The following is a 23,699-nucleotide window of genomic DNA, read 5'->3' on the forward strand; positions in this document are numbered from 1 at the left end:
TTTTTTTTTGTTTCATGTATCCTTCATTAATTTTCCTTTGAACCCTACAATGAAACGTACCCGGGTGCAATAGAATCGACCCCTCCTGGTAGGAAGTGACTTCAGTGAAGAAGACAATGCCATCGGTATCAGCACCGATTCGGACGAGGAGTAAGATACCACTTACAAGACAGATGTAACCGAGCCGGATGATGGTCCAAGCCTATGAAAATGCCCTCGGTCGAACGAAACCCACCCTACCTTAGGGCGAGGTCTATTCAACGATGTATATAAACCCGCCTCCCCTGCTTTCAACACGACCAAGAAGAGCCAACGCCAGAGTGGACAGCGAGTAGCTTATCTGTTTGTGGCTATGTACCTTGGAAGAAAAAAGATCCAGTCCATTCCCTGGAAACCCTCCCCCAACCCGGCAAAGATACTTCCTACGGCAGATTTGGTTGAGGAAGAGCACACGTCCCATTACAAGCCGCAGCACTTTTATCCTGTACGTCTTTATAAGATACTCAATCACCGATACCAAATCGCTGCCAAAGATAGGCTGGGGAACAAGTTCGACAGTATGGCTAGCGCGTGATCTCCACCAGTATGTGACGATTATCTGATAATAGATTCAAGCCTTGTCTCACTATGTCATAGTTCCATATGCTTTCCGCCCCGATATGTGGCCATTAAAGTTAAGGCAAATAATTATGCATCTCAAGAGTCTACGGAGAAGGAGCTGCGCATAACTGAGCATATAAGCAAAGCAAATCCCCAGCATCTAGGCCGCAACTTTGTCGCCACCTTAGTAGACTCGTTTCGTGTTACTAGCCGGGGCAGCACTCATATTTGCATGGTCTTCGATGCGCTTTGTGAACCACTATGGATGATGAAGCATCATTACGAGGGAAACACCATCCCTCTCAACGTCTTGAAACCCGTATCTAAACTCGTACTAGAAGGACTACGGTACCTCCACACCGAATGCCACGTTATTCACACAGGTAACTAGCTATTCAACCGATCTATTTCTAGGATCGGTCACAGCTAACGGAAAAACAAGATCTCAAGTCCGATAACATCTTACTGGCCCTACGCAACTCGTCTACCCTGGAAATGGTCGCACTAGATGAGATGAACAATCCCTCCCCACGGAAACAAGTGGGATGGTCGGAATATATGCCTTTCCCGCAATTTCTGGGGACTGTCGCCCGACGACCTGGGTAGACCGGTAATAACCGACTTCGGGCTTGCTGTGCGTGGTGATGGCCCCCCGAACAGCCACCCCATCCAGCCAGAGGGATATCGTGCCCCGGAAGTTTGTCTCGGGGGCGAGTGGAGCTACAGTGTTGACATTTGGAACTTGAGAGTTATGGTAAAGACCTCGTTATCTACTATAATCGTGGATCACTACTAATAGTCTATCAGCTTTGGGACCTGTTTTATGGCCGCGGACCATTCGACACGCCACCGGACTCGCGCGGCTCAGGCTCTGCAGACGAAGCTCATCTAGGCCAGATAATTTCCCTCCTGGGGCCCCCTCAACCTGATCTTCTCGGCCGGGGAAATAGAAACATCTCGGTATTTTGACGATAAAGGTATGCTGGCCATGTCCTAACTAGACGAAGCTAACTATTTTGATAGGACAATTCAAATTCCCCGAGCTCATCGGAAAAAAGGACCTGTTCTCTATGGCCAAAGAAATAAATGATGACGGCGGGGTTGCCCAATTTCTAGACCTTATTTCTAAAATGCTGCGCTGGAGGCCCGAGGACCGGACTACCGCGGAGGACCTGCTTTCCCCATCCGTGGCTTCCACAAATGAGACCCTACGAATGAGTGCGAAAAGGGTTATATGTATAGTAAATAAATATCTCTTCGCTCAAGAAACCTGACTGTTCAGGCGTTTCTTTCCGCACCACGATCCAGATCCCCTCGACCTCACCTGGATTAGTGTGAAGGCCACCTCTGGAAGGGGACCTGGGATGTGCCCATACAGCCTGCATCGTGAAGGGTGGCGGCCAGCGAGAACTGAGGTGATGGTGATTCAAGTAGTCTTTGCCGCGGGCGTTTCTTCTCCATCGACGGCAGCTTCTCTTGTAAGCAGAGAATGTTTTACCAGTGAAGGCGTCTATTAGCAGATCTTCTTCAATAGCATAACTCACCCTGGCACAGTGTGGAACGGCGTAACGAGTTGTGAGGAACGAAAGGAAGAGGAAAGGAGGAGGGGGGGGGTTCATACTCCAGTGGCCCTGGTTAGGAGCCTGGGCGCCTCACGCTAATACACTCTCAGAGAGACCATACTGAGTCGGAGCTTATTCTGTCGTATGCGATCATCGTTCTGGCGTATCAGGGTGCTTCTGTATATCATACGTGTAAGTAGGGTCATTGAGTGAGAATTATCCGGGCAATCCTTCAAATTGATTAGCCTCCCAAACATGTTGTCGTATCGTCGCTTTTCCTTACTTCAGAACCTTTCCACATGAAGAAGAGCTTTACAGGATTTATAGATTTATATAGTGCTTTTGAGAAGTTATGTGCTACTACTACGTACGCCTACAGTCCATTACAGTGGTTTGAGATGTTAACGTAACAGACGGACGCTTAATGACCCGCTGATGGCGTGGGATATATGGAAAGGGAGCGCTGAGCTTCCTGATGTCCATTAATCTTAGATTCAGCCTGACAGATCACGAGCTTTCTGCTCTACGAAAGGACAAAAGCACATGCTTCACGCGAATTCTTGATAAGAACTCGCGTAAGCAGTAGGTACATGGTTGGTTCAGATCATCAACAATGGACTACCTACTCTCGTGTCATAATCACTTGATAGAGCATGAGGTCCACAGTCATTCCAATTATTCCTACACTGGGTTTATCAGTGGTGTTCTTTTGGCTGGATCTATTTAGGACAGCCAGTCGCAGCCAAATTTTGAGACTCATTGATATCGAAGATAAGATCCCTGCATGCAACCTTAATTGACCCGTAATAAGATGAACATGCTCCCTAAATGGCAACATACTACGAGTGCCTAAGCCTCCACCTGGACGGACCCAGGGAACAAAACAGCCTCAGCCGATATACCAAGGATACTGAGAAATCCCACTCTGACGCGCGATTACCGCCCGCCAAAACCGGGGAACTGATCAAACAATACCCCTCAATGCTGTTGGCAGGGATACCTCGCCGGAAATCTATATTTGATAGTATTATGAAGACCCTGCTTCTGTTAAGATGCACGGTGACGTTTCTTCCCACGGAACACGGACAATTGTTGTTAATGCATCTCTGTATGTGAGATTCATTGTCAATGAACCTTTTCAGCGTTATCATTGAGTCGGGAATTCCTTGGGTGGCCTGAAGGGCGTGCTTGAACACCGTGCGCCATATCCGTATTTCGAGCTAAAAGGGCAATATTTCAGCCATCACCGCAACAAAGATCAGTGCAAATGCTGTAGGTCATAGGACCGGGATCTTCTACTAGTAATCATGGATCGCATCAATGGCAATAATGCAGGCGAGAACGAGGATTTAAGGTCCCATGATCAACTGTATGACGAACAGGTGCTCTTCCAAACCGTGTAACAAGGGCCTAGAGCGCCGTTGGCTGGGTGGTGGTGGTCAGACAAGGAGGTAGCATGATAGGTAATAAATATTACCTTCCCAGAAGGGAAGCAGTCAGAGAAGCCCGGGCCGGTGGTGGACAATTCATGGGTTCGAGGCCGTATGTGGAGACCATACGGCAGAAGGGGATTGATTCTAGGGTTAAGGATCTGCAGTAAGCCAACCACAGCAGTCTTCAGCAGATCAGCAAAACTCCCATTGGTTGGCAATTTTAGGAGCTTTTTCAACTCCTTGCATATTGTGCCCTTGCTCCATTATCATGACAGGACTATGAAAACAACACTGCCTCATTGTAAGCTGAAGGCGTTGATAGTAAATACAAATTGAATTGAGGAGCTGAAGGGAAAGCAAAATCAAAAAAGAAAGATAAAAGAAAAAAAAAAGAAATAAAAAGAAAGCCACGCGAGTGACAAGAAATGGCGCAAACAATCCATTTCAGATAACTAAAAAGCAGTGGGCGGGTTTGACCGACAAATCTCCTGCAAGGCATTGTAACCATTGACTTGGAAATGTAACAAAGTGATTAGCAAAAGCTATGGGTGTACAGCGATATCGGCAATGTGTACTCCAAATTTTTGCCGGAGATGCGATTGTGCTAAACACCAGATTTTGACGTCTGCGTCAACAGTGCAGCGATGTGGGTCGGAAACAGACTGATTTTGGGGTTAGAGACAACGTCCTCTTGCGCATGCCCTGGGGGAGCGGGCGAAGCCTCGGCAGATGGAGGGTCGCTGGAAAGCCGGCATAGTAGAAGCTTTGGGGATTGATGTCCTTCCCCGTCGCCGCTTACTCGTGGGGGTTATCCACCGCCCTTTACCGAGCGGCGCCACCCATCGGCTCATAATATTTTTTGTCCCTTTTTTTTTTCTGTACTACAATCCGGAGTGTATAGCGTTCTGATTTAGAATTGGCGTTTATCTGTTGACCGGGGTACCCTTCGTTATAGAAGAAAATTAAAGATTCAGGAAGGCTGGAGATGGCGCCTTCGCCTTGCATTGTTCGCACGAGTCAGACCACAAGGGAGGGTTGGCAATACGTACTTTACACTCAAACCCCTGGCAGGGTATCAATGGCTAGCAGCCGCTTTCTTTTCCTGGTACTCCCCATGGTGGAGATAGTTCTAGTTTTAGTAGCCTCCCGTTAGTTCCGGTAGAACAGATCGGGGTGTCCGTGGGACTAAATAACATCTTTGTCCCCGTCATCCATCATTCTTATTTAGTCCATTGTCCATGGTCGATGTTGCTCAAGTCTGTGGCGAATTCATAGTGTGACCTTTATCTTCACGCAACACTTAACTTGGCTTTCTTGGTAAAGGTCATTCGTCGAGAGCCTGGCCTCCGTTCCCCAGAGTCGATCCTTTAGATTGGTAACTTGACGTTCCACGGACTTCTTGTCACCATGGTAGCACAGGCGAAGACACCTCTCCAGGTGATTGTTGTTGGGTAGGTTGGAAATTTGACATTCTTGATGTGGTCGAAATGATCGTGCTAATCTTAGTATAGGGCCGGTATGCTTCCACTTTTCCTGGAAGTTGGAAGAAAGTTCTGACGCTGATGGATACAGGAATTGGTGGCATGGCAGCAGCCCTGACTTTGGGGTCAAAAGGACACCATGTCATAATTCTGGAATCTGCTCCGAAAGTATGCAGCCAAGGTCCCACTGCTGTCGAAATATTTGCTAATCAGACCCATGTATAGCTCCTGGAGGTCGGTGCCGGTATTCAAGTTTCCCCGAATATGTTACGGCTTTTTGACCGTGAGTATTTTCCGTTACTCTCGAATTGAGGATGTTGCTGATTCCAAACAAGGCTGGGGCGTATCTCCGTTAATCCACTCTAAAGATGTTGCCCTGGAGCATATCCATGTCCGCCGGTGGCAAGACGGTAGCCTTTTAGGGACGATGCCCGTAAACAAGACATACGGTCAGCAGGTAGTTATTCATCGTGCAGATCTCCATAACGCCCTAATTGAGCGAGCGCTGGCGCTACCAAATGTGGAACTTCGAGTAAACTCGACCGTCACCGATGTTCAATTTGACCCAGCATCTGTGACGTTAGCCGATGACACTATTGTTCAAGGGGATGTTGTGATAGCTGCTGACGGCATTAAATCTACCATCCGCGGACACCTACTTGGCGAGGACGCGCCCTCTAAGGTCATCCCAACAGGTGATGCAGCCTATCGGATCATGTTGCCACGAAGCGCGATGGAAAAAGATCCAGAATTGAGAGAACTAGTGGACGAGCCACAAGCAACTCGTTGGCTCGGTCCTGAGCGCCACATCATTGCCTATCCCGTTCGCAAGCATGAGCTCTTCAACGTGGTACTACTTCATCCGGATGGACATGGCGTGGAGGAGTCGTGGACCACCAAAGGATCGAAGGAAGAAATGGTGGACAACTACCGCGGCTGGGATCGAAGGGTGCGGAAGCTCATTGACTTAGTTGCGGAAGATGAAGTTCTTGAGTGGAAGCTCTGTTTGCATTCTCCATTGAAAACTTGGATTAAAGGTAGTGTGGCGTTAATTGGTGACGCTTGCCATCCTATGCTGTCAGTCCCCCTCTATTTACTCACGAGAGGCCTATCCAACTAACGTCCCATTCAGGCCATACGTGGCTCAAGGCGCCGCGCAGGCTGTCGAAGATGCTGCCGCCCTGGGTGTCCTTTTATCAACAATTTCATCCAAAAATGAAATACCTATGGCCCTCCAGGCATACGAAAAGTCCCGGAAGCAACGCGCGGAGACAGTTCAGCAGTCCGGCTCGGCGAACCGTATCACGCTGCATTTTCCTGACGGGCCAGAACAGCAGGCTAGAGACGAGCAGTTCCGTCTATCGATGACCGGAGGGTCTAATCCCGATCGATGGACTGATCGTGAGACGCAGAATTTCTTATGGGGATGGGATGCCGAGAAAGCTGCCCTGGAGGCCTGGAATGGTAAGATACCCAATGTTTTTCACTTCAGTTCCTTTCTTTATCATTGAAAAAGATGAAACCTTAAACTAACTTAAATATTCTGCAGAAATACGCGATGAGAGTGTGCTTGAACCGCGTCATCACTTGTAGTGGGGTTCTTTCAACCCAGTGGTCGGATTAAATGCTTAGGCGCACGTGCGCCGTACAGCACCATGTTCTAAGTGAACAAAGGGCTACTTCCACATATATTAAGCGATTGGTTTCATGTTTATACAGCGCTCGACTCATGTATATACCGAGGTTTCTTTAGCTGTTCCTACTTTGAGGACCGGATTTATGTAAATATGGTCGGAACATGATTTATATTACGATTATAGATTAAAAGCATTCAGTACTATCAATGAGAGACACATAAGCTTGGACTAAAGCTAAAGTAGTTCTATCTAGATTGATGGATCTCTAGTTTGTGTATATATCATCTAAAGCCATCATATATCTATGTGTAAACCTCACGAGCCATGTACCGTCTAGCGCTATATTTTTTCCTGTCGCTTTCTCAGGAAAGGTCCAGCGCCACGGCGAGAGAATCCCCATCGAATTTGGTTAGCCATTGAGATCTCCACATTCAGATCATCAGCCCAAGTCCAAACTAATCCCGGATTCTTTTGAAAGCCACGGCCGACCATGACGAAATCCAGACCCTCCTTCTCCAATAAGGAGTTAGCCAGCTGGGCCGAGTCGATCATGCCCACTGACCCTACCTTCAGCTTATCCCCAACTGCCCGTTTGACAGCGACAGCAAATGGAGCCTGGAAGCCTGGTTTCGCATGGATGTGTTGCGCCTGGTGAGTGCCACCACTGCTGATGTCAATCAAGTCAATGTAGCCGCTCTCGGCGAGCGTTTGGGCAAACTTGACGGTGTCCTCTACTTTCCAGCTGGGCTCTGACGGCCTCGACTCTTCTAACCAGTCGGTGGCAGACACGCGCAGAAACACGGGTTTACCCTCGGGAACCGCCTCTCTGGTCAGTTTGGCAATCTCCATACTGAGGCGAATGCGATTTTCAAAGCTTCCGCCATATTCATCCGTTCTCTTATTCACGGCGGGGGAAAGGAACGACATGAGGAGATACCCATGTGCGTTATGAATCTCAACGAAGTCCGCACCCGCCTTAACAGCTCGTTTGACTGCGCTCACCCATGCGACTTTCAAGTTTTCGATATCTTGCTTTGACATCTCCTTGGGCGTAGGGTTCCGATCATTGAATGGAGCATCAGTCGGACCTTTGACATGATCGGGCCAGCCGCCTACATTTTTAGAGGCAGTGTCATTCATGGATAGCCATGGGGCAACCGTGCTTGCCTTGCGGCCGGCGTGGGCGATTTGGACCCCGATCAGCTGGTTTTGACTGTGAACGAACTCAATGACGCGACGCAAAGGTTCGATCTGCGAATCTTTCCACAATCCCAGATCTTCGGGGGTGATACGGCCCTCGGGTTCAACCGCAGTTGCCTCAACCACGAGGAACCCTGGTCCACGCTGGGCAATTCCCCCGAGATGGGCCATATGCCAGTTTGTCATATGGCCATCGTCACCTGAATACTGACACAACGGCGAAAGCTGTACATTTCAAATTATTGTCAGCATAACCGTTTGATAATCAGGGATTCTGGTTCTTTTACTCCGATGCGATTATGAAAGGTCAAACCCCGCACGGAGAGGGGTTGGAACAGCTTCGGAGGGGCCGTTCCATCTGACTGCGGGTTGGCTGCTGTTCCCGCGGGAGGCTCTTGAGCGGGTGTAAAGTAGGAGATTCCGGGTGCAGCTTTGTTTACAATATCCGGAAGTTCTCGCGAGTTCATGATGTTCGACTCAACGAAGAAAAGTTCGATGGTTCGGTGGACGAGGGTGCCGCTGCGATCGAGGGTGGAACAATAGACGAGATGGTATCATGTCTGGACTCTCAATCGTATGCTTTTTTGACTTAGTAAAGTCTATTTTGGTCTCTGCATTAATAATATGTCCAATGAGTTGTGATAAACTGATGATGTCACCTGGTAGAGTCCTCGGATGCAACGGGTATCGACTGATTCTGATTATACCACTCATCTTCACCTCGGCATAGAATGAGAAAAGATCTGATAATTTCAAATTCACAAAATAAACAGGCAACACATGTCTGAAAGCGGCAGCTCTTGCTACCGTCGGTTTAGAGCAGTATGCTCTGTACAATAGAAATGCCCTGAATGGTCATTGGACGTCTAACCTATTGTTCTATTGTTCAATGCTTGGCGGATTGCGTACACTTGGGGGTATCCGAAGCTCATGTTAAACAATGAGAACGGGAAGAGGGAGAAAAATAAAAGAAAAAGGTAACGAAGAAAGGTAAAAATAATGATAATAATAATCAGCGTACTCTCTGTGAGCATTCCAAGTCGCTTCGGTATCAATATATCGAGGTGTGCTAGAATATAGTACATAAAAGCTAAGACTGTATTGCAGGAACCCCGGCCGAACTGGGAGGAGACACAAAGCTTAGGGTGGACATCCATGCTTTTGGCAATTCCTTCAATCTGGATCCTGCTGCTTGTGTTTGACTCGTAGACATCTCCTACGTATTTGCCTTGAAAGTTGACTGAATCAACATAAGGAGTGTCACAAAGGAAACTATTGGATTTTAGTGAAACTCGAGATCCCGCAGATTCCGTTTATTCGGCGCTGTTTCGAATGCTGTAAGAATCTCACAATCGCCACCGGCCATGTGCAACAGCAGTGAAACCTAGCGAGCATTGAGGTCCATTCTATATAATAGGTTTCTTGAACTAATTTTGAGCCTTCTGCCAGGCCTCTCTTTTCGATGCCTTTTCCATAGGGTGGACCCGATGAGGGAGGCTCCTATTGGCCTACTGTAGCACTTAGATAAGATGATCCGTGCCTGAGGAACCAATGGTGGTGCTCGCTTTGAGATTTAGTTCCCCCGTTCCATCGTCCACATCACAACCAACGGAAAGGTCACGACGATAAATCATATAATATTTCGGACAGTGGCCTCAGATTTGAGTTGAGATGGTTTGAAGGAGCCGCAATGGGTCTCGTTCCTCAAGGATATAAAACGAGCACGAGTACTGAGACTGTTCCCTGAAAAAAGAAGAAGAAAAAAAAAAAAAAAACCACAAAAAAAAAAGATCAGCAACGCATCGCGTCGCTTTGAAACCCGATTGATTTAGTTCGGTGCGGCGGTGGAGACCAAGTTGGCTTTCATTGTTGTGTACCTAGGTAACTTTCAGCCAACCGCACTGACCAGTGGTCGGGCTGCAGATCGTCTGTCAGCAACAAAGACATCGTGAATATCGATTTCAATAGGTGACTGAACTCTCTCCTTAACGGTTGTAAACCATTGTTCTATTCCGAACTATTTAAAGCCCCATGAAGTCGCCCCGTGACACCTCTCTACGACAATCAAAACCTCTCTTTGATCTAATTCAGACTCCGGAGTGACCGCAGCCTCTGCTCACAATGACGGGACTCCCCTGGGCGACGGTCTATATCGCGATCGCTGGGTATGCAATCGTCAAATCGACCTTCGGCAATTTCATCCTTCTATCAATCCTGGTCTCTCTGCTCAAGGTTTTCTATAATTGGGTGCTGTATCCAGACTTTTTCACGCCGATCAAGAAAATTCCATCGCCTCCCGTAAGTCTTCTATCTCAATCACCGACGCCGGTGGCTGTGGGATTTCTAATGAATGGTGGCGCAGGGTCGATCGTGGCTCACAGGCAATTCCGACACAGTCTTTTTGGAGGCGCCTTATGAGCATATGCACAAATGGCTGGAAAATGTGCCAAATGACGGGTTGATCCGCTATTATGTCTCTATTAATCTAGAGCGCATCTTACCAGTGGGCCCACGAGCTTTGAAAGAGATTCTGGTCACCAAGTCGTATGACTTCCCGAAACCTGAATTCATCAGAGCAAGCCTCAAACGTTTAGCCGGGGAACATGGGTTGCTCCTCGTAGAAGGGGACGATCATAAGGTCCGGACATAGACCATCATTTACTATCTCTCCTGTTGTGGCTAACTTGCAATAGAAATCAAAGAAGAACCTTCTTCCGGCATTCGCCTATCGCCATGTTAAAGAGATGTATCCGATCTTCTGGTCAAAGAGTATCGAAATGGTGAGGGTAATGGACGAAGACCTTCGAAAAAAGGCTGACCTAACGGACAATGTCCTCCGCATGGGAGCGTACGCCAGTAGGACGGCGCTCGATATCGTTGGGGTTGCCGGGATGGACCATGACTTTCAATCTCTTCGTGACCCTAACAACAAGCTGGTTAGAACATATCAGAACCTTATGAGTGAACCGCCATTGTACATGAAGATTATCTTCCTCCTAACGCTGCTCCTGGGCGACCCTGCCTTCGTTCATGACCTGCCCCTCGAGAGGAACAGGAGTATTGAGCGAAGTTCTGAAACTATCCGAGATGTGGCACGACAGATGATCCGGCAGAAGAGAGCGAAATGGGAAAGTGGGTCCTCCACCTCAGAAGATATTGATATTGTCTCTGTTGCCCTGCGGAGCGGGAATTTCACCGAGGAGGAGCTGGTAGACCAAATGATGACCTTCTTGGGTGCCGGACATGAAACCACATCAACTGCCTTACAGTGGTGTGTGTACGCCTTATGCAAACACCCCGATATACAGAACCGACTCCGCGAAGAGATCCGTGCAAACCTCCCGTCTATCTCGACGGAGAACCCCCAGCCGCCTGCTGCTGCTGATATCGATAATCTCCCATATCTCAATGCATTCTGTAATGAAGTCCTTCGCTTTCACCCGTCTGTGCCTGCCACTATTCGCTGTGCTAGTCGAGACACAACGATCATTGGAGAGCCCATTCCGAAGGGCACATTATTCCTGATTGCCCCCGAAATCATCAATAAGAGCAAAGAGTTCTGGGGCCCCGACGCCGACAAGTTCGACCCAGAACGCTGGCTAGGCCCTGGTCGGGCCAACAATGGTGGTGCTGACAGCAATTATGCCAACCTTACGTTTTTACACGGACCACGGAGCTGCATCGGCCAGGGATTCGCTAAAGCAGAGCTGGCCTGCATGGTGGCGGTCGTTGTGGGCAAGTACCATATGGAGCTGAAGAATCCCCATGCTCTACTCGAAGTCCGACAACAAGCGACTGTCTGCCCTAAAGACGGTGTGCTTGCTAAGTTTACTACTATAGAGGGGTGGTGACGAAATGACCCTGTTGAATTCATTTTTGTACATTAATGTCGATCTACTTACTGCTTGGATATCTAGGAATTAGGGATCTAGCTGTGGCAACTCACTATGGAAGTGGTTGGTGTTCCTTTGGCGGTTGAAGCATTCGTTTCTATCATGATATCACTTCCTGTATTTCTCATCTTTCTGCTTTAAATTTCACGCTATCAAGCTACAGGCTCCAGCATCAAACCTGAACAAGAATGAGACAGAATAGTACCACAAATCCACCAAAAAGAGTCTGGTCTGAATAATTCATTTAATACGGCTCTCTGAAGACCATCACATTCTCGATATCGTTCCCAACGCCATCCTCTTCCACCCACGCCCTCCACATCCCTCCGCAATTGAAATCAAACACCACCTTCCCCTGTCCCAATCCCACCCCAGACACAGGCACTCCCGTATCCTCATCGACCTCCACCTCCGCCTCAATCCCAATAATACCCCCTTCACCCTCCCCGGTAACCCCCCAACGCCCCCCAGCGGAACGCTGCAACTCACCACCCGGCCCAGCAACAGCAGAAACAGCATCCGCCAGCGTAGGCGTCCACCCCGAAAAACGAACCATAGCACAGGCCGTCCTCGCCGCCGCAACCCTCAGAAAAGAATCCCCATTCCCAGTACCCGAAACAGCAACAGCCCGTCTCTTGACTCTATTCTCCGGACTAGAACACATCACCATCTTCTCCCCCAGTCCCCTCTCCAAAGGAACCTCCATAGGCAAAGACACATAGCCCCTACCCCTTTCCCTGCTATTAAAGAACGACAAACAACTCCCCAACACCCCATCCAACAACCCTCCCCCTTCACGCTCCTCGCCATCTTCTACAGCATTACACTGAACGTCCCACCCCTCCGCCCAAAACCCACTCCCCAAAGTCGGCGTATCCCCAATCCGTCCAGGCCACTTATTCGTCCGCCCCCCGGTACTAGTCGCAACAGCCACCCCACCCCACATATCAAGACAAACACACCCCACCGTCCCCTGACTAAAACTGACCGGCTCAGGATCGCCCCGCAGACCCCGGAGATGCTCGTCCCACCGTCGTTGCGTCCAGAACCACTCATCAGGCATGAACTCCAGTCCCCACTCCCTGGCCTTCATCTCCACATACGGCGCCACAAGCTGCGAATGCATGCTGCCCCCGTCCTCACTTCCATTCACCCTAGATCCGGTCCGTAAGAGTGACTCCTTGGCGGCCAGAATCGGGTGTCGAACGTTCTTCAACCCCATAACGCCTGCGCCCCTCTTGGTCGACCCTGGGTAATCGGGAGAGGAATCATCAGAGACGAGAGACGTTACCATGAGAGAGGCTTCCATTTCAATGGTCCCCGCGGAAGTGAAGACACTTCCGCGGCCGCAGTTGAAGAGCTCATCGTCTTCGAGGAGAGTTACGGCGTGGACTGCGGCGTCGAGGGCTGTGGAGCCGGATTTGAGAAGGGCGTGCGTGGAGCGGAGGTAAGTGAGCAGGGAAGTTTGGTATTGGGCGTAGAGGGATGGGGGGAGGGTGGATCTTTTGAGGGCACCCGCGCCGCCGTGGATTATTAGGGTTGGTTTGAAGAGAGGTTTTCCTTTTTTTGAATTGGGTTTGGGTTGGGACATTTTGGATTTGAATTTATCTATTGTGTTGATGTTGGTGTTGTTGGAAGTGGTATGGGGCAGTGTTTGTTGGCTGCGGGGGGCGGGTTCTTATATGCAGGTTTTGGGCGGTTGGAGACAGGGTTTGGGGTTAAAGTTTGGTTGGTCCTTTTGGCTTAGAGGGATTGGAATGGATGTTGGTTGCCCTGATAGATAATGAGTAATTGATTCTTTAGAGGTGATTTCTAGGATGGAGTCTTCTTGTTTCTTGTTTTCTTATCTCGGAATAATCTGGGGATGGAAGGAATGACTTACCCGCCGATAACCAGAGATAAGCATGGCGCTGGTCTTATGCATCTATCTCTTTCTTGTTCCTGTTCTTCCTCATTTATAATGATGTATTCATCGGACTCTAGAGGGAAACATCCGAGCATCATCATTGGTAGACTGCAGTGTATAGGAGACTGATATCACATTATACCATTTATCGGAAGTTAATATACAAGAAAGTCCAGCCTTGGAAACCCCAAGACCGGCGTCGAAGATTCTTTTCCCCCCATCAACGTAATGAACATGCGAATGCAATGCTGTGCACTCCAACAAACCAGGCTAAAACAATACAAGAGGATTAAGAGCAGGGATAGAAGCACAATAGGAATAGCAACCTCTATAGTATGCCCCCAGAAATGATGACCACACCCAACACCTGAGAAGAGAGATACGTGATAATAATGTAGCATATGGATCGGATTCGGGAAGGAGGGATCGTAGCTGGGGGTTGATTTATGCAGCGACCTTGTCGCCAGATGGGGGAGCAGGAGGGAGCTAAAACATGCCAAGTTAGCTTAAACTCATTCCAACGGATAGTCCGGAACCAGACTGCTCCCGAAAGAAGACGCTAGAACAAGCTCACCTCTAGTTTTGTGTTGTCTGCCATCATTCTCTGGAAACCAATACCGACACCCTCAATGACAGCCAGGAAAACAGCACACATGATGGCGGAGTTTCTGGCAGCCTTCACACCACCACGGACAGCCAAAGCACCACCAGTGAAGAAACCAGCGATAACTGTAACAAAGAGCATCGATTAGTCAGACGCTCTCCACTAACTGGACACCCCAAATATCCAATAAATCGCGAAATAAGGTACACATACTAGCATTGTAAGGGTCCTCCTTCTTCCGGATTCCCTTGATTGCACAGTCGAATGTCGAGAACATACCACCCCACACACCGAAGTTACCACCGAGGACAGGCGCGCGAGCCTTGATGGCTGTGATTGCTCCTATCCGACGCTCTCCGTAGGGGCTGTTTCTGAAACCCTTGATACCGTGCCATACTGCACCACCAATTGCCTATAGTTTCATCTTATTAGCCCGATAGTCCTGTAAATGAGCGCGATCGGACCTGGATTCGAATACATACACCCATACAGAAAGCACCACCGAAATCACTCAGGGCCACCCAGGGGCAGGGATCTCTGGAGTGATCCATAGCGAATGTGAAAAGAGATAAAGAGACGAGTAGATGATATTAAGCGGGCGGTATATCCGTAAGCACGAGTAGCTACTGTCCTGACAGGCTACACGGTCTGTGAGATGCGATGTGTCAATGGATCGAGCGGTTGCTGATGACCCGGATAGGTTGTGGCTCGTTCGAGGGAAGATGGGATCGAAAGCGTATGTATTGACGATGATGAATTGTCGTCAAGTAACGTCTTCTAATCGTTAAATCGCGGAAGGGGATGTCTTTTGTGGGGACAATGAGGTCGGCGATGGAGCAAGTTGGCGGATCGCAGCAATCTTTTTAGATGGCGTTTTTTCGCCCGGAAAACGTGACTTCGGATGGGGAATGCGGTCACGTGCAGATAACACCCCCGGTTTCCGCTCGTATCAAAACAAACTTTTCTCGCAGTGCATGAAAGAACTACGACTTTTCCCGTAGCCTCGATATTCTGTGGCAAAGCAATGGAAAAAGAAAACCTTGTTGTCCTTGTTTTCTATTGGGCATTATGCTAGAACAGCCCATGGTTCAAAAATTTATCCCAAAACTCAAGGAAGGATGTTCACATCTATGTACATACGTTCCACGTCATGTGGCAAGCGTTATCTTGAGAGAACTCAAGACGGCAAATTCCAAATAAAGTTCAAAGCTCCTCCTTCATATGCAGGGAATTGTCCTGCACTACTGATACCAAACGGTGCCATCGATGGGTCGAATGGTAAAGAAAGCCAATCATCAGCCGCGACATCGTTTAGGGAAGGGATGTACCCCATATCAGACATGTTTTGAGACATCGGAATATCCATCATGGGGGTATTATTACTGTGATCTGTGCTCGATGGGACACCCATGGAAGGTCTTGAGGCTGTTCCCTGGTTACTCTTGACAGTCTTTGATGATGCCAGTAGATTCCGCCGCAAACGTGCGACATGCATGTCTAACAGCGCAGCATAGCGAGTACTCAAATGAATATCATCCAAGGCGTTTGACCTTAGCGCTTGTATACTTCGCTCGAGAACATCCAATGACTCTCGCAGCGTCGATTGGCGTGTTCCCAAACTAAGAGCCTTCATGAGAAAGATGGACGAGCTCGTGATACGGAGGAATATCCGGACGGGGCAGAATCGTAATACCCCATTCTCAGCCAGTTGGATTACCTTTTGTAGTATCTGACAGCATCCATCAATAACTTCCTGAATATATTCGTAGTCAATCGGGTCAATGTTCAGAGCGCGGACCTCTTCCGCGTGAGGATCGCTGTCCGCGAGCACCCGCTCCACCACTGCTTGCATTCCGACGGAATGCGTATAGACTCGGACAAAATGATATTCGATGAAGAGAATATCAAAGTACTGTTTCTTGAGTGCTGTGTGTATTCCGTTAGTTTCATACGAGCAAGAATTATTCCGGTCATGGATTAAATTCTAGGTTTAGCCAGATTCACCTACATCGTACTTGGAGATGTTCTTCCTTCCACTTGTCCAGTATCGGACGAAAATGATCCAGCAATTCAATATACCGTCCACTATGCAATTGCTGCCTGGCAAACGAGACGGTCGGAAAGAACATATCAGTGACCGATTTTGCCAATTTCGTCAGATCCATCCAGGAATCCATAAAAATCAGCCATTCATCACCGGATTGATTTAGCTCTTTTGTCGCCCGCCGCCCTAGGATAGCATGGTTCAGGCTCTGTGGCATAAGCGATACGCAACCTATTCGCCATGCGAGTTGATTGATGTATACATATAACAACCGTTGCACCCGCTGCCTGCGAAGTTTGATCTGCTCCCCAGATATAAATCCCTCGTAACCAGACGCATAACCCAGCTTCTTCTCATCAAGCTCGAAGATACCCAGTTCGTGCGCAAGAGACAAAGCTGAACCCAGTAGCATCCAAGACATCTGGTCTGATCTTCGTGCCGGCTCGATCATATCCTCCAGCCATCGGTTTGTAGAGGACGAATCCTCTAGCTCTTGCGGCTCCGGGGGAACTGACGTGAGGTCGAAGTCCCAGCCATCACTTTCTGGGGGGAAATGGAGTGATCGAGGGTGCCATTCTGACATTAACATGAGAGCCTCGATCGTCCCTATGTTCCGAACTTTAGACTGCGAAGATTTCTCCTGCCCGAACATAAGTCGCATGACCAGTTGCTGACAATGCTGCCAAAGCCGATGGTGAATGAAAAAGTTCCTTGATCCACCACCTGCACCAGGCAACAGGTGATAACGAGAGGATATCATCAAGATAGTACAGCATAAAACTGGATCGTGCGACACAAGCCAGCGATGATTCTTATGGTCTGCATAGAAATCAGTTAATATCGGGGACAGGTCCGACATGTTCTTGAAGAAACTGAACCGTCAGTCAGCTTTGACAACTTAGTAGTACTAGAACAATTGGTTATACGAACAGGTCGATGAACGTGACAGCTTCTCTCGCAGTGAACCATCCCATCCGAACAAAGCGACATGCTCCCCAGACACTAAGGACTTCTTTGGACGCCTGGGAGATTTCTACGGGCTGCGCTGCTTTCGCCAGAACCTCGGGAGGAACAATGGACTGGTTTAATGAGCTGTCATAGTTATTGGAGCGACCAGTAGAGCTTCGCGCATTTCGCGACGGCGTACTCGACTCGCTTAAACCATTACCATGCTCCTTACTATGAGCGGCCGCGGCCTCGAAAAGGATATTGAGAGCATCGTTCCCACTAGACACCACGGTACGCATCATAGAATTAGCCAAGGTAGAGGTGGATTGTCGCCGTCTTTGGCTACCCTCTGCTGGGGACGACTGAAGTGTACTATCACCATTATCCTGGTCATGCTCCGCATAGCTAAGTGGACTCGGACCGTGGCCTAAAACGTGGTGTGACTCCCTACTAATCCCGGGATTGCTAGATAGTCTAGGACGTGTCCTTGCAGACAGCGGTGTATCTTCTTCCGATTGCCCTTATGCGATGTTAGACATGGTCTAACCTGGAGAAGGAGGACGGGTTAATTCACCTCGTTTCTTCTGTCTTTCCCATGCCTTTTTCTCACTGAACACACATTCCCTTTGCTCCCTCCTGCACTTCGCGCACGGCGGCCCTAATGGAAGACCATCCGGCCCCGTCCCTAATTCACATTTCGCCTTTCGCTGCCGGCAGGCAAGACATGCCTTGTAGGTACGCTGGTATGTGGCATGTCCGTTGCGGGACTGTCTCCTGACCTCCATTCTCACAGGGAGCAAATCAACCAATCACATGATAGTTATTGATTATGGCTATGAGGCAACAATGGGCCAGACGCAGGAGCCAAAGGCAAATGGCTAAGTGGCCCGGGTTTTTGGTTTTTCGAGATATTGCGGATGTTGGAATGCGGTTGGCAAAATAGCCGTCAGTTGCCGAGGAAGAAGGTGGAAATACCCGCCCCTACTTTAGCTTCACCTAAACAAGTGGCATCGTTCCCCTTTTAGACCTACAATGTCGCGCAGAGAGCATAAACTTCTGTAGGATTGATGCATCACATGTAATTTATTTGCATTAGGGTCAGGTACTTTCATACCAAGATGTAACTACTAATTAGTCAAACGTAAGTAAAAGATGCGGCTATAGAGCCTTAAGTATATTTTCTTACCACTCCATTCTTTGCTAACTTTGATGTGTCGAACCCTAAAAAACGCACTCTTAGCTAGAAGAACAGTGAAATGTTGAAAGTACGGAAAAAATGGCCTTAAATTTTCACAATATTTTCCCTCAATTATGTGTGCTTAATATTAACCACAACTGTATGTCCGTAGTTAACAGCCCATGATGTCATTGCATACTACGCGCCGCAACCATATCAGAACATATTATACTCAAGGATTCTCCAGATGGCCAGGCACTGCAGTGCCCCACAGCAATGTAGAGATGCCATCTCCCGGAGTTTCTATTTTGTTTTATTTTTTTTTAAAAAAAAAAAAAAAAAAAAAAAAGGGCATGAGAAACTGACCTCGGAAAATAGCGGAAACTCCGGCGCCCAGAATCGGATATCACTTTAGCGGAACGGTTCCGCCTGCTTTAGACAAGACCATCGAGTATAATAAACAACCGTGGTCAAGGATGAGACGCAGTAACGGAAGTCTAAACCCAGTATTAATTTGTTACGTTTATGTATATCCCCCAAAGAGTATTAATTTGCTGTAGCGTAGAAACCCTACTACTTGGGTAGCCCATCTCTCCCACATTGACATAACATACCCCTCTTGAGAAACCACCTATATACAATACCTACAAGTTACAATAGAGCCCTAAACCAAGGATCAACTTAACAGACAAGAACACCCAAAATGACCGACCAAACCCCCAAAATCACCCTATACACATACTTCCGCTCTTCCTCTGCAGCCCGTCTGCGCATCGCTCTCAATCTCAAGTCAATCCCCTACAACTCCATCCCCGTAAACCTCCTGAAAGGCGAGCAGTCATCCCCCACCAACCGCGCCCTCAACCCGTCCGGCACCGTCCCGACCCTCGTAGTCGAGCGCCCAGCATCCCAGGGTGCAACGGTGACCATCACGCAATCTATCGCCGCGCTCGAATACCTGGAAGAAATCACCCCGGCATCATCCCACGCTCTCCTCCCACCGATCTCGGACCCGGAGTCCCGTGCGGTCGTCCGTACCCTTTGTGAGATTATTGGCTGTGATGTACAGCCGGTCACGAACCTGAAGATTCTGAAGCGAGTTGGCCCGCTGGGATTCGATCGGGAGACGTGGTCCAAGGAGCTTATTGAGGATGGGTTCCGTGCTTATGAGACTATTGTGTCGCGGACGGCGGGAGTATTCAGTGTTGGTGATTCTGTCACTATGGCTGATGTGTGTTTGCTTCCTGCTGTGTGGGGAGCGCAGCGCTCTGGTGTGAACTTGGCCGAGTATCCTACTATACAGCGGATTGCGGAACGGTTGGAGATGGAGGATGCGGTGAAGAAGGCGCATTGGAGGACGCAAAGTGATACACCTGAGGAGTTTCGGCTGAAGGAGTCTTCGTAGGTTGTATTATCTTGGTCATGATATTGGGGATTTGAAGGATTTTACGGGGGTATAACGACAGAATGTATAGGGATCTCATATGTTCTTGGATACTTTATTCATAGCTATCTCGTGACAGACAATCTCACTTATTTTGGAACGTTACAAACAGAAAAATAACATAAAGGCTAGGACTTAGTATTCCAGCTTGATGGCGGGAAGAATGGTTCCAGTGCAGTCTCCGAACCCAACATAGTTTCCTTCCGTGCCGGCCTTACCACGCAGGACAATAGTGTCGCCATCTTCCAGGAACAGGCGTTCAGATCCATCAGCCAGCTTAAGAGGGTTCTTTCCATTAGTCTGCTCGAGGAGACTGCCCTGGGTTTTGGGTTCTGTGCCAGAGATCGTTCCACTTCCGAGAAGGTCACCGGGGTTCATGTTGCAGCCTGTGATGGTATGGTGGGCCAACATCTGTGGGAACGAGTACAGAAGGTTCTTTGCGTTTGAGTTGGAGATGAGAGTTGGCTTTCCGCCTGCGTTGGTGATTTCGACTTCGAGGGGGATATCGTAAACGTTGGCTGCGCGCTTCTCACGCAGGTAGGGGAGTAGAGAGTCCCGGTCGCCAGGTTCCAGACCCGTGGCGCGGAAGGGCTCCAATGCGTCCAACAAAACTACCCAAGGGGTGATCGTAGTGGCAAAGTTCTTTGCGTTGAATGGACCCAGAGGGATGTATTCCCAGGCTTGAATGTCACGGGCCGACCAGTCGTTCATGAGCACCAATCCAAAGATATGATCTTCGGCTTCGTTGATGTTAACAGGCTTTCCCAGATCATTGGGCTTGCTGACGAATGCAGCCAGCTCCAGTTCGATATCCAGTCTTTTGCACGGGGAGAAGGTGGGGAGCTTAGGTGTAGCAGCTGGGTTGGCCAGGATTTGGCCGTGGGGACGGTGGATAGGCGTGCCAGAAGGCACGACAGACGATGCACGACTGTGGTATGCGACGGGCAGGTGCTTGTAGTTGGGTTGCAAGGCATTCTCTGGTCCGCGGAACAGTACACCGACATTGTAAGCGTGGTTCAGACCGGCGTAGAAATCAGTGTAGTCGCCGATTTGCATTGGCACATGGTTGGTCACCTCTGACAGCGGTAAGAGGGCCTCCTTCTGTAAGGACGCATTATCCTTGAGAACCTGAGGAAACGGGGTGTCTGCACGGAAGACATCCTGAATATATTCGCGAACTTGGCGGTGCACAGGGCGACCCAGAGCAGCGAATGCGTTCAAGGTGGGCTGGTTAAAAACGCTGAGATGTGGTTGGAAGTCAGGCAGTTGCGCGAAGCCCCCCGATGAGGCAAAAGTGCTCAGGTTCAGCGCATATTCACCGATTGCAATCGCAGCCACGCGAGAGGTACTTTTAGTCGAGGAGATAATTCCAAAAGGAATGTTCGCCAGCGAAAATGGCGAGTTCTTAGGGATCTGGAGCCACGATGCCATTGTTTCTGGTTATATTGGAAGGGATGAGAAACCTCGAATATTTAAAGAAAGCAGTCACGGCGACGTGTTCATGTGAGAAGCTCCAACCGTGAAGAAAGCGACGTTAAAAACAAGTCGCTTTGACTTTTATCTGCCCCTCATCTCTTGATTGCGACAGCTGCGTGTTTTGCATGAGAGGGACGATTTCCGATGGGTGGCCGCGGAACCAAACCGCAATGCCGCTTATCCCCGGCAGTTTCGCACTAGCTCTGCTGCCCTCCAATTCCGCGGTTCCTCCCCGCAATTCATACTTGGCTCTGGACTGTCGGTTACATTGTCAAAGGTTGCGCAATGATTTGAATTCCCGCGATCATGTCCGTGACTAACGGCAAGTCGCGACCGCCAATACTCTCATAAAACGAGGGGCACCGCATCTCTAGGGTTGCGATTTTCTACCAAGTCTAACTCCTGTACTACTCATTGAACGCAAGTAAAAACATACACAATCGATAATAGGCATTGACATCATGCCAGTCACTAAATTCTCACACCCAGACCCTTACTCCTACCAAACCGGATTCGATTCCTATCATGAGTATGTATCTCAGACTGCGGAATTCGCGATGGGCGGAATTAACTGTCTCGCAGATCGGAAGCCATTGAAGGAGCCCTCCCCGTAGGCCAGAACTCTCCCCAGAAGGCTCCGTATGGTCTCTATGCCGAAAAGCTCTCTGGAACAGCTTTCACCGCTCCTCGACATGAGAACAAGCAAACCTGGGTTTACAGGATCATCCCCGCGGCTGCCCATGAGAACTTCAAGGTCGAAGATGGAGATTCCTATCACACTCATATGACCACCGAGACCACTAAGCTTCACCACATTCCCAATCAGCTCCGATGGAACCCGTTCGATCTGGATGAGACTGTGGACTGGGTGCATGGGCTGCATCTCATCGCAGGGTCCGGAGATCCCACCTTGAAACAGGGACTGGGAATTCTGATGTACGCGGCTGGAAAAGACATGGGAAAGGAGGCCTTTTATTCCGCGGATGGTGATTTCCTGATTGTCCCACAGCATGGTGTGCTAGACATTCAGACAGAATTGGGAAGACTTATTGTCCGTCCGAATGAGATTTGTGTCATCCCCCGTGGTGTTCGGTAAGCCCTCCTCCCCCGCTATGGTTCCAGCAGTAACCTGACGGCTACAATTTCAAGATACCGTGTAACTCTGCCAGCTGGCCCGGTAAGAGGGTACATCTGCGAGCTCTACCAAGGTCATTATCAACTCCCAGAGCTTGGTCCCATTGGTTCGAACTGCCTCGCCAATGCGCGTGACTTCCAAGCCCCTGTGGCTTCTTTCGATGATGAGGAGCCATCCGAGTACCGCCTGTACAGCAAATTCAACAACACCCTTTTCTCCGCTCGTCAGGATCACACTCCATTCGATGTTGTCGCCTGGCACGGCAACTACTACCCTTACAAGTATGACCTAGGTCGCTTTAACGTCATCGGCTCTATTTCTTTTGATCACCCCGATCCTTCCATTTTCACTGTCCTCACTGGCCCTTCCGACCATGTCGGAACCGCCATCGCCGACTTCGTCATCTTCCCACCACGTTGGTTGGTGCAAGAGAACACCTTCCGTCCGCCATGGTACCACCGCAACACCATGTCCGAGTTCATGGGCCTGATCTCCGGTAATTATGATGCGAAGACCGGTGGCGGATTCCAGCCAGCCGGAGCTAGTTTGCATAACGTCATGAGCGCGCACGGTCCTGACACTGATGCTTTCGAGGGGGCCAGTAATGCTGAACTGAAGCCGCAGAAGGTCGGCGACGGAAGCATGGCATTCATGTTCGAAAGGTTCGTATTCGCTACGGGATGCTTTTATTGTTCAATCACTAACTTTATTAGTTCTCTTATGGTCGGAGTATCCGAATGGGGTCTCAAGACATGTCAGAAGGTGCAGGAAGAGTACAACGAGCATAGCTGGCGGCCATTGAAGAGACACTTCAAGAACCCTAATAAGGCTTGAAGCTGCATTTGTGATGAGAAAACGATGTACTGCATATTGTGTAAACATTCATTAGCAATTTAGCACTGATACCTGGTCTACAGAAATAAGACATACTTGATTTAATATTTTATTCGCGTATTATGTTCACATTCAACCCGTCATAAGAATCTTGCATCCACAAACCTATAATGGCCATCCCTCGGACTTAGAAAAATCGACTTCCTCGATTTGGCCGACGCCGTAGCTTTGTGGTTGCACCTATGGTGTAGTACTACCGCATTGACAACCTTTGCGCCAGCAATTGGACTAATACATACTCTTGGTAAGCCTTGATCGCTAGAAT

At 49.0% G+C, this 23,699-nt stretch overlaps 11 protein-coding genes across 11 annotated transcripts; 5 read left to right on the forward strand and 6 right to left on the reverse strand.

Moving 5' to 3' along the window:
• Positions 1-352: 352 nt before the first annotated feature.
• On the forward strand, positions 353-1,569 carry BDV27DRAFT_167688 (putative protein kinase; the record flags this gene model as incomplete). Its single annotated transcript, XM_032074566.1, has 6 exons — positions 353-484; positions 534-583; positions 637-983; positions 1,043-1,148; positions 1,261-1,354; positions 1,408-1,569. 6 exons carry the CDS (start codon positions 353-355, stop codon positions 1,567-1,569), a joined length of 891 nt encoding a protein of 296 aa, XP_031923714.1.
• Positions 1,570-4,831: 3,262 nt separating this feature from the next.
• BDV27DRAFT_37749 (putative salicylate hydroxylase) lies at positions 4,832-6,903 on the forward strand. Its single transcript, XM_032076481.1, has 6 exons — positions 4,832-5,050; positions 5,168-5,244; positions 5,302-5,359; positions 5,412-6,153; positions 6,209-6,540; positions 6,626-6,903. Exons 2-6 carry the CDS (start codon positions 5,179-5,181, stop codon positions 6,667-6,669), a joined length of 1,242 nt encoding a protein of 413 aa, XP_031923715.1. The 5' UTR covers positions 4,832-5,050; positions 5,168-5,178; the 3' UTR covers positions 6,670-6,903.
• Positions 6,904-6,914: 11 nt separating this feature from the next.
• Positions 6,915-8,495, reverse strand: BDV27DRAFT_134141 (NADH:flavin oxidoreductase/NADH oxidase). The gene is made up of 2 exons (XM_032068236.1): positions 8,201-8,495; positions 6,915-8,138 (listed from the first exon to the last, which is right to left on the reverse strand). The coding sequence occupies exons 1-2, from the start codon at positions 8,378-8,380 to the stop codon at positions 7,053-7,055; spliced, it is 1,266 nt and encodes a 421-aa protein (XP_031923716.1). The 5' UTR covers positions 8,381-8,495; the 3' UTR covers positions 6,915-7,052.
• Positions 8,496-9,879: 1,384 nt separating this feature from the next.
• Positions 9,880-12,219, forward strand: BDV27DRAFT_134142 (cytochrome P450). Its single transcript, XM_032068237.1, has 3 exons — positions 9,880-10,211; positions 10,276-10,551; positions 10,607-12,219. The coding sequence occupies exons 1-3, from the start codon at positions 10,035-10,037 to the stop codon at positions 11,762-11,764; spliced, it is 1,611 nt and encodes a 536-aa protein (XP_031923717.1). The 5' UTR covers positions 9,880-10,034; the 3' UTR covers positions 11,765-12,219.
• Positions 11,908-13,585, reverse strand: BDV27DRAFT_167691 (isoaspartyl peptidase/L-asparaginase). The gene has a single exon (XM_032074567.1). The coding sequence runs from the start codon at positions 13,395-13,397 to the stop codon at positions 12,051-12,053; it is 1,347 nt and encodes a 448-aa protein (XP_031923718.1). The 5' UTR covers positions 13,398-13,585; the 3' UTR covers positions 11,908-12,050.
• A 241-nt stretch (positions 13,586-13,826) lies between these two features.
• BDV27DRAFT_37800 (uncharacterized protein) lies at positions 13,827-14,332 on the reverse strand. Its single transcript, XM_032076482.1, has 2 exons — positions 14,287-14,332; positions 13,827-14,198 (listed from the first exon to the last, which is right to left on the reverse strand). The coding sequence occupies exon 2, from the start codon at positions 14,111-14,113 to the stop codon at positions 13,868-13,870; it is 246 nt and encodes an 81-aa protein (XP_031923719.1). The 5' UTR covers positions 14,114-14,198; positions 14,287-14,332; the 3' UTR covers positions 13,827-13,867.
• BDV27DRAFT_134145 (protein transporter TIM17) lies at positions 13,827-15,154 on the reverse strand. The gene is made up of 4 exons (XM_032068238.1): positions 14,799-15,154; positions 14,530-14,728; positions 14,287-14,441; positions 13,827-14,198 (listed from the first exon to the last, which is right to left on the reverse strand). The coding sequence occupies exons 1-4, from the start codon at positions 14,865-14,867 to the stop codon at positions 14,157-14,159; spliced, it is 465 nt and encodes a 154-aa protein (XP_031923720.1). The 5' UTR covers positions 14,868-15,154; the 3' UTR covers positions 13,827-14,156.
• A 188-nt stretch (positions 15,155-15,342) lies between these two features.
• BDV27DRAFT_134146 (putative C6 transcription factor) lies at positions 15,343-18,121 on the reverse strand. The gene is made up of 4 exons (XM_032068239.1): positions 17,883-18,121; positions 17,291-17,828; positions 16,325-17,232; positions 15,343-16,242 (listed from the first exon to the last, which is right to left on the reverse strand). The coding sequence occupies exons 1-4, from the start codon at positions 18,091-18,093 to the stop codon at positions 15,494-15,496; spliced, it is 2,406 nt and encodes an 801-aa protein (XP_031923721.1). The 5' UTR covers positions 18,094-18,121; the 3' UTR covers positions 15,343-15,493.
• A 958-nt stretch (positions 18,122-19,079) lies between these two features.
• On the forward strand, positions 19,080-19,902 carry maiA (maleylacetoacetate isomerase MaiA). Its single transcript, XM_032068240.1, has one exon. It carries the CDS (start codon positions 19,189-19,191, stop codon positions 19,888-19,890), a length of 702 nt encoding a protein of 233 aa, XP_031923722.1. The 5' UTR covers positions 19,080-19,188; the 3' UTR covers positions 19,891-19,902.
• Positions 19,903-19,982: 80 nt separating this feature from the next.
• Positions 19,983-21,512, reverse strand: fahA (fumarylacetoacetate hydrolase FahA). The gene has a single exon (XM_032068241.1). The coding sequence runs from the start codon at positions 21,358-21,360 to the stop codon at positions 20,065-20,067; it is 1,296 nt and encodes a 431-aa protein (XP_031923723.1). The 5' UTR covers positions 21,361-21,512; the 3' UTR covers positions 19,983-20,064.
• Positions 21,513-21,716: 204 nt separating this feature from the next.
• On the forward strand, positions 21,717-23,437 carry hmgA (putative homogentisate 1,2-dioxygenase (HmgA)). Its single transcript, XM_032068242.1, has 4 exons — positions 21,717-21,934; positions 21,988-22,497; positions 22,555-23,202; positions 23,254-23,437. Exons 1-4 carry the CDS (start codon positions 21,867-21,869, stop codon positions 23,372-23,374), a joined length of 1,347 nt encoding a protein of 448 aa, XP_031923724.1. The 5' UTR covers positions 21,717-21,866; the 3' UTR covers positions 23,375-23,437.
• Positions 23,438-23,699: the final 262 nt, after the last annotated feature.

The sequence above is a fragment of the Aspergillus caelatus genome, assembly GCF_009193585.1.
Source record: "Aspergillus caelatus strain CBS 763.97 unplaced genomic scaffold BDV27scaffold_203, whole genome shotgun sequence".
Taxonomy (NCBI): domain Eukaryota; kingdom Fungi; phylum Ascomycota; class Eurotiomycetes; order Eurotiales; family Aspergillaceae; genus Aspergillus; species Aspergillus caelatus.